The sequence below is a fragment of the Microcebus murinus genome, chromosome 13, assembly GCF_040939455.1.
Source record: "Microcebus murinus isolate Inina chromosome 13, M.murinus_Inina_mat1.0, whole genome shotgun sequence".
In the NCBI taxonomy this organism is placed as follows: Eukaryota; Metazoa; Chordata; class Mammalia; order Primates; family Cheirogaleidae; genus Microcebus; species Microcebus murinus.
The window spans coordinates 14,601,306-14,618,957 of record NC_134116.1 but is presented as its reverse complement, the minus strand read 5'-3'; the positions used below and the strand labels follow the sequence as shown (position 1 = coordinate 14,618,957).

General features: G+C 36.4%; 1 protein-coding gene across 1 annotated transcript; it reads left to right on the top strand.

The window, feature by feature from the left end:
- The first annotated feature begins 1,814 nt into the window (after window positions 1–1,814).
- Window positions 1,815–16,766, top strand: LOC105864157 (putative methyltransferase-like protein 21E). Its single transcript, XM_012751844.2, has 4 exons — window positions 1,815–1,830; window positions 12,774–12,940; window positions 13,684–13,801; window positions 16,006–16,766. Exons 1-4 carry the CDS (start codon window positions 1,815–1,817, stop codon window positions 16,407–16,409), a joined length of 705 nt encoding a protein of 234 aa, XP_012607298.1. The 3' UTR covers window positions 16,410–16,766.
- Window positions 16,767–17,652: the final 886 nt, after the last annotated feature.

Below are 17,652 nucleotides of genomic sequence, written 5' to 3'. Positions count from 1 at the left end.
TTGGGATTTGGAAGAAAGGAGGGCTATATTAATTCATGGGAGCACAGTAATTATTTATTATATGACCCAAATTGAGAAGTAAAACATCAAATTATTCTTTTCCAAAGTCTGACTAAAAGCTCATTTAAGCTTATTCAGACAGTCTATTTGGGAGGCATGAAATACTTTAATTTCTTCAGTTTTAAATATATTTTCTGTTATGCTTTGGACTCTTTAAGGTAGAAGCTACTCAAAAGACCATCTCTTAGGCTGTTTGACATTGCAGACATGCTAATGATGCATTAACAGGAACAAGTGAGCTCTTTCCAATGTTTTAATCACCTCTTACATTTTAGGATTGTTATTTTCCTAGTCAAGAAGAAGATGATGCCTTTCTTAGTCACAGAAGTGGTAGTGTCTGGTGAAGAATATGCTTTCCTTCTCTAGTAGTTTCTAAAATTTCTGACTCTGAAAGCTTTGTTCTAATTTTGATTTGTACTAGTGTTTAAATGATCTTTCTTGAATCATGGTCTGTTGATATATGGTATTTTAATATAATTTTCTTTGTGATATTTTGTTAAACTTTATTAGGCAAATATAAAAACACTCAATACACATTTTAAAATTAATTGTTGCAATTTGATATTTAATGTATTTGTCTAGTTTTCAAGAAATGATCAAGAAAACATCAATGTATAGCCATCCATTAATTCATCATTTGATGGATCCAGAAGCTCATAAAGGTAAATCATTTTTTGTTTTTGTGATTTGACCAATTCTAATAAAACAAACCAACAATAGAATATAAAGTCTTACCTTTTCAGTATTCATTAATGTCTTAAAGGGAGCTAGGATTTTTATCAATTGCATGTTATGTCTTGCCTTGTGTTTGCTAACCTGCAAATATCTCGAATAATGTTTATTGTCTGCTGCTATAATGCTTATGATACTGATGATATGTTAAAGATAATTTTGACGAGCAATAAAATATATAGACTTACTAAGTATTTAGAGTTTTTTTGATCATTAAATGTGGAATAATTTTTTTCCCTAAGCGCTGTACACTAAATGTATGATTGTGATTTCTAAGTAATTTCAAAAAAACTATAAGTTTTTTACAAATGCTTGGATGAAAGATCAATTTAGGCTATAAAAAACATCTCTAGGCTATGTTTACAGTCCTTCTATTAATTATAGGCAAATACATAATGTAATTTGACCTCTAGATGTAAAGAGATTGAGCTTGAATTCTACTGCCAGTGTGGTTATTTGAAATTGACCCACCATTGTTACATAGTCTTAAATATCAAGTGTGAATTTTCATGGATTATGTAATATGACTCTCCCCATTGTCTTGAGATAAAAAGTGCAGACATATGCTCTTGACAGACCAGAAGAGTTACCATATTTTTAGAAAGCACTTGTAATGCAAACCTGATTATTTTGGTCTCTCTCTCTTTCTCTGTGTGTGTGTCTCTCTCTCCTTATCAGTATACAGTATACAAGTTTTCTAAAAACTACAGTCCTAGTTTTTCCTTTTTTTGGCCATACCAGGTGGCTTCTCCCTAGGTGAGCATATCGTTAGGCCAAGAGAGCTGGGCGTATGCCCAGTGTTGGCAACCTACCTGGCTTAAACACGAACAGTTTTACTGTAGCAATTCTTGCAAACCTAAACATTTAAGTTGTAATCACTTAGAGAATCCAGCCATTTAGATGATCTGAATGAAGATGCAATTCTCTGTGATAGATGAATAAAATTGCATCATTATCATTACCATTAGTAACAATTCTTGGTTTCAACAGTGTGCATAATAATTTGGCAGATTACGAAGGAAATGGAAGAAGTTCAAGGTAAGGTTGGGACAGAACTAGTATTAAAATGTTTTGCAACACGAACAAACACACCTCATAATCATCTGTATAGCCAATTAAAGCTTTAAAAATATGTTCACAAGCGCAGCGCTAAGGGGATTAAGTGTGTGCCGTTGGAACAGAGTCAGATGGCATTTTGTTGGAAAGACTTCCACCAAGTAGAGGAACACTTAGTTCTCAAGTACTGAAGGATATTGACTTTTCCTGTGTTAACTCTTTTACCCTCGGTATCTTGTACTTGGAAAGGATGGAGCTATAGCTCAGTGCTCATATTTCAACACTGGCATGAAGATCCAAGAATTATAGGATGTCATTTATATACAGATTAAAATTAGGACTGTGGTTGGTGGTAAAAATTCCTCTATATATGTTTCTAATGCTACATTGTAATCTAAGGTACCTAAAACCTCATGCACATTAACTATTCCAAATATCTTAGGTTGCCTGCCTCATGCCAACAGCTCCTCTCCAGCTGTTAGCACATGTAGCAACGGATTATGAAGTAGTAGTGTCTCCTGAGGGTCTGCAGCCTTGGAGCAAATTCATCCTTACCCAAGGTTCAGTGATTCCTGTGCACAATGACTCCCAAATTTGTTGTTCCAACTGCTTATTTGACATCCTACATACTGCCTTATGTCTGTTGGGCCCTTCAAGATGTCTAAATGGGGGACATCTGCCAAAATGGGATTAAATGTGTAAAGCAGTGGTCCCCAATGTTTTTGGCACCAGGGACCAGTTTTATGGAAGACAATTTTTCCATGGACCATGGGTGGGGTGGGGATGGGGGGTGGTGTGGGGGGAGGCTGAGCTCAGGCAGTGATGAGAATGATGAGAAGCTGCTATAAATACAGATGAAGCTGTTCTCCCTTACTCACCGCTTACCTCCTGCTGTACGGCCCAGTTCCTAACAGGCTACAGACAGGCACAGGTCCATGGCCGGGGCTTGGGGACCGCAGGTGTAGGGAATACATTGGGGGGAATATTTGTGGAGGACAAAGAAGGAAGGAACAGAAATAGGGAAGGAAGGGCTTCCTACTCTCATAGCATGGGTCCAGTGGGCATGAGAGGAAGACACATTGGATACAAGAATCTCCAACTGCAACACAGTTGTTAGAAAGTCTTGGATGGGTTGATGGGGAATCCCGGATCAAAAGTTGCCCGCTAGAGGAGCAACCTGTCCCTCTCCTCCAGCAGGCAACTAGAGGAGAACATGGTCTCCTGGGAGCTGAAGGTGGCAGTGTTGGACAACTGTGCTCCTTGTAGCAGATTCTCTTAATCTGCGTGGCACACACCTGTGGCTGGCACATTACGCCACAGACTAATGTATAATAAAAAATAATTTTTCTTTGCTGATTTTCCCCTCCACCTATATTTTCTGTCTCAGTTTATGGCAACACCATTTCCCTGGCTACCCAGGAACCTGGAATTGTCCCACTCTTCTCCCTTCACACCCTTCATCATTACATCCCATTGATCTTACATCCCTAATACGTTTCCCGACCCCTTGTCCTGCTTCTAGCATCACTTGCCTAGATCCAGGTCTTTATTATTTCTTATCTTGATTGTCATTAACTGCCTTCTAATTGGCTGTCTCACCCCGGACTAGCTCTCTTTCTTTACTCTCTCTAGTTCTTTTTCTACATTGTGGCCCGCATGCTTAAAATTCTTCAGTGACTCATTATTTCTTAAGGATAAAAATCAAGACTTCTTAACATGGTGTAATGTGTTTTATCTCATACTACCATCCCTTCTTATCCTATATTCTAGTTCTCCGAGTTTCCCAAATTGGAAAATTGATCGAGAGACTTTTTGTGAGTGGGCTTTTGCATATGCTGTTTCCTGTGTGTGGTTTGCCTTCTCTTATTTGACTGACAAACTCACAGTCATCAAGGCTCAGCTAATTCTTTCCTGAACTCTCTGAGATGTGGAACTTTCTATTTTGAGTTGTTTAGTTAAGCCTCTATTGTAGCACTTATATGTTGATCTATCTTTGAATTCCTAATGGCCAGGTGCTTAATGAATGAATGAATGAGTGAGCTATAACTTAGGCCAACCGGCTGGACTTAAATTTGCTCATTAGTAATGATTTTGTATTTCTGGTCACCAGTCAGTAGACTCCCTTCAGGACCTAATATATTGTTCTGCTCAAGGTATCATATGAACATCTTTCAGGAGGATCTTCATAAACCTTTGCAGAGTTAGATATAAACAATACTGCATTAGTTCATGGAGAAGAAATCTGAGTAATTCTCTCACTGCTTAAGAAACCTACCAAACTACAGTCTGAAGCAATATACAGGTGGTTCCTGGGTTATAGATAAGTTACTTTCTTGAGAATGTCCTTAGGTCAGATTTGTATGTAACTCAGATTCTTGATGAATGGCACATATACGGTAATAATAACAATAATAATATGATAATGGCTCATATGTGGTAATATAGTGTAATACTGTAATAATAATAATTATAATAATACTCCTGTATTATAACAATAAATTACAGAAACTGTTGTGCTCTTTCTTTTAATTCAAACAAACAGAACATAAAAACAAACTCGTACAAAAAGTTTAGATGGGAGATAGGAAAAATTTCAAAAAGAATATTAACAGTTAACACTCACCTAATGTTGCATCAATGTATTGCTTACTGGAAGAGGCATGTTTGAGGTAAGAAGGTAGCTAACAGTAATCGGAAGGTGATGATGGAGATGGTTTTGGAGAGAATGGAGTGGGTGCTGGAGAATCAGGGTTTCATTCTGTTGCTGGAGGAGGGGAGCTCACCACTGAAGTTGGTTTCTTGAAAAAGGTATCTAGGGTTTTTTGCAACCCTAGATACCTTTTTTTTTTTTCATCATAATGGCCTCATAGCAGCTGATGTTCTCCCTAATTGCAAGGTAAACCTTTGTAAACCACTCAGTGTTAGGATCTTAGCAAATCCTGTTTTAATGAGAGGAAAGGCTTCAGCTAATTCTTTTGTCATAAACTCTCTTGGCTCTGGATCTTCTTATTCTTCCTATTCTTATGTTTCTATTAGCTGCTTCTCTATCTGTCTATGAGACTAGCTGCCAACTAACTGCTTATGCCATGTGGGTTTGTTTACATGTGTGGAAGAAACTAGTTCCCAAATTATTAATTGATTATTCAATTATAAGTTATCCTTATGGGGAGCCTTGGGAGCTCATAAGTACAGAGTGCTGTAAATCGGGTCGTCCATACTCGGAAGCTACCTGTATCTAGTATCCTAGTTGGAGAACTACAGCACATATAATTACTAATGTGAAAATCATTTAATGCATTTTAAATGTTTAAAAAGTAACCTGAGTACATGTGGTGCTTGCTTTTCCATTCTCGTGATACTTCACTTGGTAGAATGGGCACCAGCTCTATCCAGGATAACATAAGAGGTGCTGGATCATCATTGTTTTTTGTGGCTGAGTAGAACTCCAAGGTATACATATACCACATTTTATTAATCCACTGATAGATTGATGGGCACTTGGGTTGTTTCCACATCTTTGCAATTGTGAATTGTGCTGCTATAAACATTACAGTGTGCTGATGTCTTTTTAATAGAATGTCTGGTTTTCCTTTGGGTAGATGCCCAGTAATGGGATTGCTGGATCAAATGGTAGTTCATCAGGTGTTGGGCAGATGGGAGGGGGGAGGAGGTGATGGGTATATTCACACTTAATGGGTGAGGTGTGCACTGTCTGGGGGATGGATATGCTTGAAGCTCTGATTTGGGTAGGGCAAGGGCAACATACATAACCTAAACATTTGTACCCCCATAATATGCTGAAATAAAAAATAAAAAAAGTAACCTGAATAAATATCTGCAAAATAACACTTTAAATTTTCCTCATGTTGAATAAAAATAACTCTATTTAACAAATTGTATTGTGGGTTTAAAAAAATTTTTGTATTATAATTAATGCTGATAGAACATCATACAGATCATTTTCATACATTTCTAATTTATTTACTTTGAATAAATTCTTCAATATAGAATAATTAGGCTAAAGTATGAGAATTTTTTTTTTTTTAATAAATAACAAAAATTTATTTCTCACAGTTACGGAGGCTGGGAAATCAAAGATCAAGGCACCAGCAGATTCAGTGTCAGGTGAGGACCCTGTATCTGTTTCATAGATGGTGTCATGTTGCTGCATCCTTTAGGGGACAAATGCTATGTCCTCACAAGGCAGAAGGGACAGAAGGGGCAAACTCACCCCCCTCGAGCCCTTTTATAGGGCACTATCCATTACAAGGTCAGAGCCTCATGGCCTAATCACTTATTATTATTTTTTTTAACTTATTTCAAAGTATTATGGTGTACAAATGTTTTTGGTTACATGGATCACTTTTGTAATGCTTAAATCAGGGTTATAACTGTGCCTGTGACCCAGATAGTGTTCATGGTACCCATTAGGTAGGTTTTTGCCCATCCACTCCCCCCTCCTCCCCTATTTGATTTCCATTGAGTTAATATACAATCTGCCTCCGATGTCTCCAAAACTCAAGATTTGAATGTCAAGTCTGGATGTCGGTTGTTGCCCGTGGGGGAGGCAGACCACCACTGCGAAAGCACACAAGCGCACGCCTGGCTCCTAGACACAAGGCTGCTGCCTTCATCAGACTCTTGTCGTTTTTCATCTAGATTGTTGCAATAGCCTTCTAACTAGCTTCTAACGTCGCCAGTCCTTTAGCTGCTGCTGCCAGATGTAGTTCTTAAATATCCAATGTGATCATGTCAGTCCTGTGTAGACGCGTTTAATGGCTCCTCCTTACCTGATAGAACAAGGGTTAACATTGAACATAAATTTAATCCCAACCTACTTCTTAAGGCTTATTTTCTACAGACTCAATGCACTTGGTATGGTGTTAATCATAATGCTAAAAGACACAATCCTGAATGCCATAATCCTGAATGTTGAAATCCCAAAAGATCAAACTCTCTAAAGTCTAAAATCTCTAACATCTAATTGAATCCCCAAACCATAATGACAGATTTGGAATTAGGTGTGACCAAGGCATCTAAAAGTGAATTTAAATGTGTTACCAATAGTTTTTTCTATTCAGCCCAAAACATTTGTTGGAAAATTGAGATGAGTGAATTGGCCATGACATATGGCAATGAGGAAAACTTCAGTTTAGAAATGTGTTATTTGTCTGCATTGGCATCCCTTCTAGCTAAAGAAATTCCCAGAGGTTTAATGAATTAAAGCTGAATTTGCCTGAAGAAGCCAGCGAAGTCACTAACTGGTTCAAAAATAATTAGGTGTATGGTAGGATAAGAAGACATTCAATGGTGTTGCCATTTGCTCATCAGTATTTTTTCTGCCAAATGTGTGGTCTGTATATGAATGCATGTAGAAAGGATTTTCATGTATTCAAAGCAGCATAAGAACATGGCACAGAAGATGGGAAAATTTAATAGGGAATGCTCATGTGGGTAAAACAAGTAAATCAAAAGTGAAATCAAAGAAAAATTTCAAAAAGAGTAGCACCATGTATAAAATCAATATGAATTTATTCTCCCAGGAGGGCCATGCCCTAAAAGAAAAAAAAGCAGTTATTTGTCTTTCTGCAAGACTTCAAAATATGGTTAATAGTAGTGAAAGTTGACCAACTCTTATGGCTACCTCCTAGCAATTACTCATAATCCATCCCTGTACTATACTTTTTCATATGTTGACTTTTTAGTTTTTTGGGGGGGTTGGGTTTTGTTTTTCTTTTTTCTTTTTTTTTTTTAGTTTTTTTCCCACTTTCTAAAATTGTCAGCATTATTTTTTATAATTCTCCATACTATGTATTTAATCTTTGCATCATTTTCAATATTGGAGGTGTAAATTATGTAAAGACTCTTTTAGAAAGTTCTAATTTTTCTATGCATTTTTTGCAAATTTTACTCCATGAAAGTGAATTATTACAATGTTCACTTTGTGTGTAAGTGTTGTATGAGTACACAAAACCTTGTTGAAACTTCCTCAATAAATGAAGAGATGTCCTTTTTGTACATATGCATTTGTGAAAGATAAAATTTCTCAGCTCTTTGAGCAAATGAATATGTGGTATGATCCATCATGGATTTAAAAATTTTTTGGGGGGATAGGTCTCACTATGTTGTCCAGGCTGGCCTTGAACTCCTGGGCACAAGTGATCCTCCCTCCTCATCCTCCTAAGTAGCTGTCACTACAGGCACCACCACCATGTCTGGCTTCATCTTGGTTTTTGATCAATTTCATCAGAAGACAAAGGTTGTCCATCAGGATATTTCAGATGGCTGCAATTATATACGCCATTTCTTCATGAATATGGTTACTCTTTTCAACTATTATACCTGTGGGATTGTTGTTAGTACACCTGAAGGTTTATGCTTATAAAAATATGTATGTTATTCTTGCCTATTTTGTTGTATAGAGTGGCCTATGAAGTGTTCTGTCATGTTTTTAATATGTTTCTCAAATCTTTTAAACATGTAAATAACTGCCTTTAAAAGAACTTAAAATTTTTTTCAGAATTAGATTTTTTGGATTTTGATCTTTTGGGATTTCAACATTCTGTATTATGGCATTGACGGCTGTGTCCTTTGGGATTATGGCTCAAACTCCACCTTGTACAGGAGCTCTACTGATCTTGTAACGGCTCCCTGGGCTCACATGTCTTCTCCCTTGTTGTGCTTCTCCTGATTCATCCATCCAGTGGTGCCTCCCGTTGCATTTTAGGAATATTTCTTTTATAGCATTTGCCAACCTTCACTGACATTTGTTTAGTTGTCTGTCCCTTCCATACTCCCAGTAGCAAACTTTGAGTGCAACTATTATAATTTAGGTGGGTTTTTGTATCTGGAGAAGTCTCAATAGAAGATGAATTTCCTTTCTTTTGCAAAGACATAGAATGTAGTATTGCTTGGTCTGCTGGATTAGAGTTACTCTGTATATTTTTGAAACTAAGGAGACCAGCAGACAGAAAATATTTGTAAAAATCTTCTCAGGTATTAGTTTCAACATATGAGCCCAAGACCTTGATAATGCTGAGGTGTTCAGAATTGTGTCTTTCAGGTTAAGCCTGTGATCATTTTACTAATCTGAAAATGCCTTTAACAACTTCTTCTTCTTCTCTTTAATCTGTAGGCATTTCTAAGGAGCACATGACATTCATCTTTGAATAGAAGATTCAGTTGAATGACAGTCTCTTTCATTTAGTAGAGGAGTTTTTGCTGTAACTTTTGCTGACAGGCTTTCATGACAGCCTTCAAATGGAAGCTTGAATTCACTTGTCATAGCTGTTATAGAGTTGGATTTTTTTCTTTTGGTATATTTATGTGATCTGACCCTTTCACTTATTATTGCTAATATTGACCTTAAAAGTATAAAAGGGAAGAGTATAGACAAAGCCTCTATTTTTGAAGGCTTTCTGTAATCTAGCAGCAAAGTCAATTCACTGTTGAATTTTCCTCTTAAGAAAATCATCATCATAATGTGGCAGAATCTCGCTAATTTTCACTTCATACTTGAAACCCCTTTAATTCTCAGGAGAACAAGAGCACGTGGTAGATTTTATTCACTATCAGCAAAGATTTAATAGCAGGAAAATGGCGTTAAAGACTTTTTTGTATCAAAAAGCATTAAAATAGATAAGTACAAGAGAGCAACATAATTTAATGCTATGTCTTGATTATGTTTTATTTACAATCTGTTTTAATATTTATGTTTCAATACTAAATTCATCAATAAAACAATATTCTAAGATTATAGTAGATAGCTTTTATCTAAAGGGACAGTTATCAGAAGTTTTCTGTTTTCCATAGAGGGAAGCCAAGGTAACAGCATTTTGTGTAACATTACCTGGTTTTGGTTATTTGTCCTGGGATCTGAGTGTTAGATAACAAGGAAAGGGTATATGTGAAAAAATTTATTCTTTAGAATGTATACTAGGATTCTGTTGTATGACAAGGCTATTAATTTTTTTGTAGAAAATTGCTCTTCAAATCTTAACTAAAAACCGAAGACTATCTGCTAAATTCATTAATTTTTTCAACATTAAATCCCTTATTCAACAAATGACTAAGCATACAGTTGGAGGGACATGTTTTTTCTAAACTGGACCACAGATTTCTTTTTATTACAATAGGGCTGCTCTAGCAATGCCTTTATGGTTGTGAGGCTCTTTCCATTAGATTACAGTTTAGAGATTCTTATTATCAACATTGAAATGGGTAGTGTCATTGCTAGAACTTGGTATTAAACATGTCATTTGACTTAGGTAAATAATTACTATTGAAACTATTACCTCAAAACCTTTAAATAGAAGTTCATGTGGGAAAACAGCACCCAAAGTTTTAAGATGAAAATAATTGTGTGTGTTCTCATTTAAAATTCCACATATTACATCTAGACAAATTATTATTTTTTCTTCTTGTCATAAAGACATTTTATTTTAATCATCATTGGTTACTCCAAAAGACACTTGATCATTCTATCATTGTTGTCCTTACAAAGAGCATATTCCCTTTTAGGCAAATTATTTTAAGCTGCCAAATTCAGCATATTTTGGTTCCATGCTACAAATTATGCTAATTTTTATGAGGGTTATTTCTTATGGGATGCCTATAGTATTCTTACAATATTTAAATCAAAAAGAGAATATTAATAAAAAACATTGTAAGTTAAATTTTATTCAGCCTGACATTTTCTATATGATACATGAGCATCCTAGGTATATAACTAATTTTGTGTGACCATGGATGATAGATGGAGTTATGCTCTTTTTAGAATATATCTATAATTGATAGTGGTTATAGTTGCTTCTCACAATCTCTTTGAAGGTCCTTTGGTTTGGGAGTATACATAATTTTCAGTTATTATGATATGTTCATATATATTTTCAATCTCACTGCCTTATGAAAGTAAAGATGTGGTCATTCTTAAAAAGAAATGACTAACTCGGTTTATTAAGAAAGACACAGTCAAAAGCCAGGAATTCATTTGTCATCCTTCTGTAGTTGTTAGGACAGCAGCACTAATCTGGCCAACTAACCTTTAAAAGAACGTGCAAAGTCAAAGATGTCAGGTTGTAGCAGTAAATATTCACAAGCAAAGTTTTTATATCAAAGACTGGAACTTTCGAAGATGCCCCTGGGATTTAGTGTACTCTAACATCTATTAATCCCTGATACCTTAGGTGACTTGTCAAAGAAGTGCTACATTTACAAGGAGTGTGCAAGGAGGCCCAAGAGGACAAATTCAGCTAAAGGTCAAGGAAGCAATTAATGTTCTCTACTTTTCCCTGAAGAACTTCCTCAGCAAATGTTGCCCTCTCCCCGCCCCCTTCAATCTTATTAGCAAGGCAAGTGCATATAGTGAGATGAAAGTTAAAGTTCAAATAAAACATATTACCAATATTATTTGGTTCTTAGAACTCTCCCTGAATGTGAATGCATGCAGTTGTTTAAGTAGTACAGTTAAAAATATTAAATAGAAGAGATGGTTCTTGCTGAAGAATATTAATTTTTTTATGTCTTTGTTTTCTCTGCATCTCTGTCAAGAGTCAATGTTTACAGTAGTTGTAGAGTTGGGTGGTGGGCTGGGCCCTTCCTGTGGGGTGTAGTTAAGTTGGAGCTCTTTTGGAGAACACATGGTTCTGTCTGGATTCTAAGTGCGACACATACACACACGCACGCATGCGCGTACACATACATCTATTTCCTAGTCCTTTAAATTTGTGAAAACTGCTATGTTCCCTCAGGTCTTTTCTTCTTTATAATGAACATGTTGATCTCCCCAAACTGTCCTCTTTATAAGGTTGAGTTTAAAAATTTCTCACCTCTCAGGTGCTCTAATTTCTCAGTATCTCTCTACAGTGGGGCTTCCTGAGAACATGGTGTACGAGTATGCTCTGACCAGCATGAACTAGAACAGAGCCTTTACTACCTCATTTAGAAATTATATTGTTAACAAGGCCTGGGTGTAACAGCTTTTTTGACAATTGTATTATGCCAAGGACTCATATTGAGCCTGTGGCCAATTAAATCTATATATCTGTTTCTCTTTTCAAGCAGCGTGGTTAAACTCAGGCTGAATGTGGTCTTTAGACTTACCTTTATTAAATTTCACATCGTTGTGTCCAATCCACTCTTATCTCACCAAGATATTATGATCACATTTGGCTTTCTAGCATACTTGTTGTTCCTATCTCATTTATACCATCTGAAATTTGATCATACTCAGTATCATCAAACAATTGATGAAAATGTTTGTCAGGGCAAAGCTGAGAACATACCAATTATTAGAAAGGTCTGCCCAGGTGGGCATCAAAGCCATGTGCTTTGGGGGCACTGTGGAAAAACTCTTTCATCCAATCCAATACTTCTTCATGGGGATGCTGTGAGATACCACATGTACTGCTGAAGTTCAGATAAACTGTGTCTATGAATTTGTAGTTTTCCCCAGTGTAGGGTCCGTGTCTGTCTGGCTAACTACTCCATTTCCATCACCCAGCGCTGTGCCTGGCACACAGAGTAAAGTAACTGGAATTGCACTGTGTGGCCAACATGGAAAGTTCAGATCACATACTTCATCATTAATCTTTCTCTTATTCTATATGAACTGATTGGTGGCCCTTAAAATGTATTGCTTTTAAAAAGTATATCAATTCTTTGTTTCATGTAGCATTGCAGAAATGGCTAGTGGTGATTTTCAGCTTCAGTAAAAATCTGAAAGATGTTGTTACCCTGATGTATGAAATGTTAGTTTATGAGTTATTTCAAATAGTTTAACGTATTAGATTATTTTATTTCATCTAAAGTCACTGACTATTCAAAAGTCACTTAGACTGAGTAGAAATACTGCATTTCCATCTGGTTCTTCTCCTTTTTCATGGATTTACTAACGCAGCCATTGCCTTTATTTTTTCTACTTTCAGAGATCAGAGAAAACTATGATGACAAGCAGGTGGTCACAGAGATCTTGGCAAGGTGTTTCACTCCAACTCTGATAACAACCACTGCCTGGGAAGGTTTTCATTTTGTTGGTCATGAGATTCGGATTACTGAAGCCATGGACTGTTACGGTGCTGTTGTTTGGCCATCGGTATAATTTCACACAAAATTTGCTACATTCTAATTACTTTCCAGCCAGTTTGGTTCATTATTATATTCTACTTGGAAAAAGAAAATAGGTTCCATAGTCTTACTTTGTGACCTCAAATAACATTAAATTTTAGAAATCACATGATTAGGAAATTGCTTCTACCAATTAATTCTATTTTGGATTTTTATCAAAATTTGTAGGAATAATAAAGTTGTTTATTCCTTCAGTTTTTTTTTTAACAAATTTATAATAGTAAACATTTTTATTTCCCATTTTGCTGGCATTTGAACTGAATAATTATAATGAAACTATGAGTCTCACGTGCAGAATATTCTAAAAGGCCCCCACTCCTTTACCGATTGTCCTATGAAAGGTAGTGGACCAACCACCATTGCTTTTCTCAACCCTTTACACTACTTGGAAATGACTAGTAGTATTAGAAGGTGCTTCCTTTAAAGATGATCAAACCTAAGCAACTGAATTCTGTATTTTTAGTTATCTCTGGTTTTTTCCTAACAATCCCCAAAAGCTTTTTCTAGCCAAAATGTTGAACCTTTCAGTAGATGTACTTCTGCTGATGATAATTTGGAGTGATGTGCATGTACACACACAAATACACTCACATGCTCACACGTATACACACATATCATAGCATCAGTGGCATATTTATCTAATAGAATTTAGTTTTATTTTCTGTTACTATTTGGACAGCACCACATTTTTCTTTTTTTAAACTCTTGTAGGCCCTTGTTCTGTGCTATTTCCTGGAAACAAATGCAAAGCAGTATAACATGATTGACAAAAATGTGATTGAAATTGGAGCTGGAACAGGGCTGGTCTCCATTGTGGCAAGTTTACTTGGTAAGTAGATCTTTTTGATTGAATAGGGGTCAGAGAATTTAATGATCAAATATCATTAGTTGTTTTACTATCCAATGTACTATGACCTGGGCCTATTTGTAACTTTTTAATTGTTTGATTGGGCTTCATCAAGAAGCTCTACCAATCTTAAAGTCTTCTTCCTGGCTTCTTTTAGAACTTTCTGTGTAAGTTGTGTTGATTCTTTGATAAAGTGCTAAGTCACAGGCCTTAGATAAAGTATCTAAATGGGAGGTGCACTTAAGCCTGCTGGTTGCTATAGTAGGTGTGTGAAATACCAGGCAGAGACAGGATCTATTGCTGCTGATTCTGATGCACTTTAGATTTTAGTGCTATTTCAGTGTTCCCATGTAGCTGTAGATTCCTTTTGGGTTTTGAAGTGCTATGCTTTTATGAAAAAGCACCTGCTAGAATAGGGAAGAAGTATTATAGATCACATAAAAATCACATGTCCACTTCTATTTTTAGGTATTTGTCCTTGAATTTATTTTCTCAGTTCATTTCCATTCTTCTTTCATGACCTCTACTTCTCTCACCAGCATCTTTTCCAACTAAGCGTGTGATAGTCTCTATGTATGCTGGAGCCTATTTCAGTTCACTCTTTTTTTGTTATTATCTATTTCATTGCCCTAATTTAGCTGCCTGCTCTGGTGTGCACTACCCAAATCTGTCTTGATTTACTTGATCTTCAAAAGTGCACACCTGCCACTCTAAAATCTTGAGAGGAATTCAAGATTCAGCAATTTACAACTTTCTAAACACTGGAGAGACATAGGACCCTTGAAGTCCTCCCAAATATATTTTTGAAAAATTACTCTGTCCTGGTACTACTTTCCAAAGTCACTATTCCATTTAGTATGGATAGAGTCAGAGTCACTGTTTGATTTATACCTGAAAGTCTCAGAATTTGTGTTTTGGGAAGCCATTTGTTTTATTAAAAAGCATTGATCCCTTTGGTCTGTTTGTTTAACTTGAAACAAATATCAAAAGATGAAAGCTTTGTTTAGTCAGTATTTAGAAAGTGGTGGTGTTTACCTCTCTAGACACAAAGATATTAAGTGTAATAGTCAGATAGTTTACATTTAATATGGGAAGAGGTATATTCCTTATCCTAGGATTTTAAAAAGATTTGTTGAAAATGATAGACCCACCCACAGTAGAATATAAAGGCTTATATTTCTGTGATTCTACCAATGATATGCATATTTCTCTTTCATTTTAACATTTTCATGAAATATTGTGACAATGTGGCCAAGGAATGGGTTCTAGTTTGGTCTAAGCTGAACTAGACTTAGCTTCCAATTCTGCTTTCCCATTCTTTACCCTGGTCTGTGCTTGCCTGATGCTGTGGAATTGGCCAATCCTAGATTTATTTAAAGATTTTTTTTTCAAGCCCTGGTACTGTTCAAAGTTCACTTTAGGGACCAAATTTCTACAAATTTTCTCCTGTGAATTTTTCTTCCTGTAAATGACCACCACTATGCATTTTCAACTTGGAAATTGTTTACATCTTTAAGCATTCTGTCATGTATCTATGATCTTTGGCTTTCTGAGCACCATATGATATGCATGTTGTAGCTTTAAACACCTTTTGGTGGGAAGATTAACACTTATGATGGGGTCAAGCTGAAAACTTGGGCATAAACATGGATGTCGTTGTACTTTCCATATGATGTCATCAAAAAACCTTCTTTCCTCCCACTACTTCTCATGCAAGGTCTTCTCGTTCAACTATAGAATGCCCCATGTTACATACTCTCCTTCGATCCATGTGACTGAATTCTTTTAGGGAGATGCTTACATCAGTGACTTCTGATTGTTCTAATGAGGGTACCAAATATTTTGAATTTCCCTTTCTCTCTATTATTTTTCTCCTAACATGTAGTAGAGAAATAGAAAACAGCCATCACCACGAAACAAACCACAAACAAAAAGCCAAGAGAACAGAGAAATGCAATGGTGTGCACAAGTACCATGGGACTCATTTATTTTTCTTTAAACAGCAGTCTATAGCTGCCTTAACATATATTTTGAAAGGGATTCCCTTTCTGTGTGTATGTACTGATCAGTCCTTTCCTTGGCACTAACAATTGTGCAGAATTGCAAGGTGCGTGTTGGCTTCAAACTTTTGATTATTTTAGCTTATCCCACAAGGATTACTTTTTCTTTTGTTCTTTGTTTCACAGGTGCTCATGTGACTGCCACAGATTTACCTGAATTACTTGGAAACCTACAGTATAACATTTCCCGAAACACCAAGATGAAAAGCAAGCATTTGCCTCAGGTTAAAGAACTTTCCTGGGGAGTAGATTTAGATAAAAACTTCCCCAGGTCTTCCAATAATTTTGACTATATCCTGGCAGCGGATGTGGTCTATGCTCATCCTTTCTTGGAAGAACTCCTTGTTACCTTTGACCATCTGTGCAAAGAAACCACCATCATCCTCTGGGTCATGAAATTCAGGTTGGAGAAAGAAAATAAATTTGTAGGTAGATTTAAGGAGTTGTTTGACCTAGAGGAAATTTCCAGTTTCCCTAGCCTGGATATTAAGTTGTATAAAGCTATGAAGAAAAATCGAAGAAGTGCATGATGATGTCCTGATTGAGGACATGGAAGCGCTAAGGCAATTTCCAGCCAATTATCACTTTAAAGAAAACCCTAAATAATTGGATGTATCACTGACTTTCCCAAAGGGAAACACACACACACACACACACACACACACACACACACACACACACACACACACACTGCTATGAGGATAGAAAATAGTTTACCAAATTTGCCTTACCCCAGACAGAGATTTTCCCAGACACAGCACATGGATCTGCAGGAATTGAGGTAACTTGCTCCCAGTCTATTTCCATCAGCATTCGGGGCCACACTCTACTTACATGGTAATGGGAACTCCTGGCGAAGTCACACTGCACAGCTCCTGTCTGCTCTCCTTATCTCTTATGTCACTGTTTATCATTATTATTTTAATAAACGGTGCAGTTATTATTTTTTAATGTGTAATTGCAAAATGATGGTTTTTAATAATATTCCTACAATGAACATTGTTATTAACTCTCTTAAACATAGCCTGATGTGATTCTTTAGAAATAAAGAAATTAACCATAGTAGGATCTGCAAATAAATCTGAACAGGCAGATACATAATGTAATGGTAAATCTTAGACTTCCATGGTTTTTATTAGTGCCAGCTGATAGGTGGTCTGTCATCTCTCCCTGCTGGCCAGGGGACCTCCAGCGTAACCTCTGAAATCAGTCAGGCTTGTGGATTGGAGGTTATGGGCAAGGACATGTCACTCTAGCAAATGAAAAATGAATGGAAGCAAACACAACAGTTGAGGTCTTAGAGGAGTTATTTTATTTTTAAGCCAACTGCAGTTATTTTGTATCACAGAAACAAAAATAAATATAACAACTGTGGGTTAAAAATATAAATGAAAGGATTTAGGCCTCTAATCTCAAATAATCAGACATATGGCTGGTTTTAAAGTTTAAAGCGCTTCTCATGATCATAGATACACCTAGATATTTGAAATTCTGTGTGATTTTTTTCACATGTGCCTTAGAGATTAGAATAAAGTCTAAAGTAAATAAATCAGAGCAAAAAGGGCAAAAAATTAGGAGTTTGTACTTTGCAATTGCCTAGACTGTATTGGTTGACAACCTGTGTCCTCAGTGACATTTTTTAGGCTGTTTCCATGCCCTCAAGGTGGCACTTGCTCTACTGGGATGGGTTCTTTCTGCTCGGTGGAAAGTGTCAGTCCGCTCAGAGCTGAGCATAGTTGAGAGAGTATTTCCTAGGACCCCAATCTGTAGGAT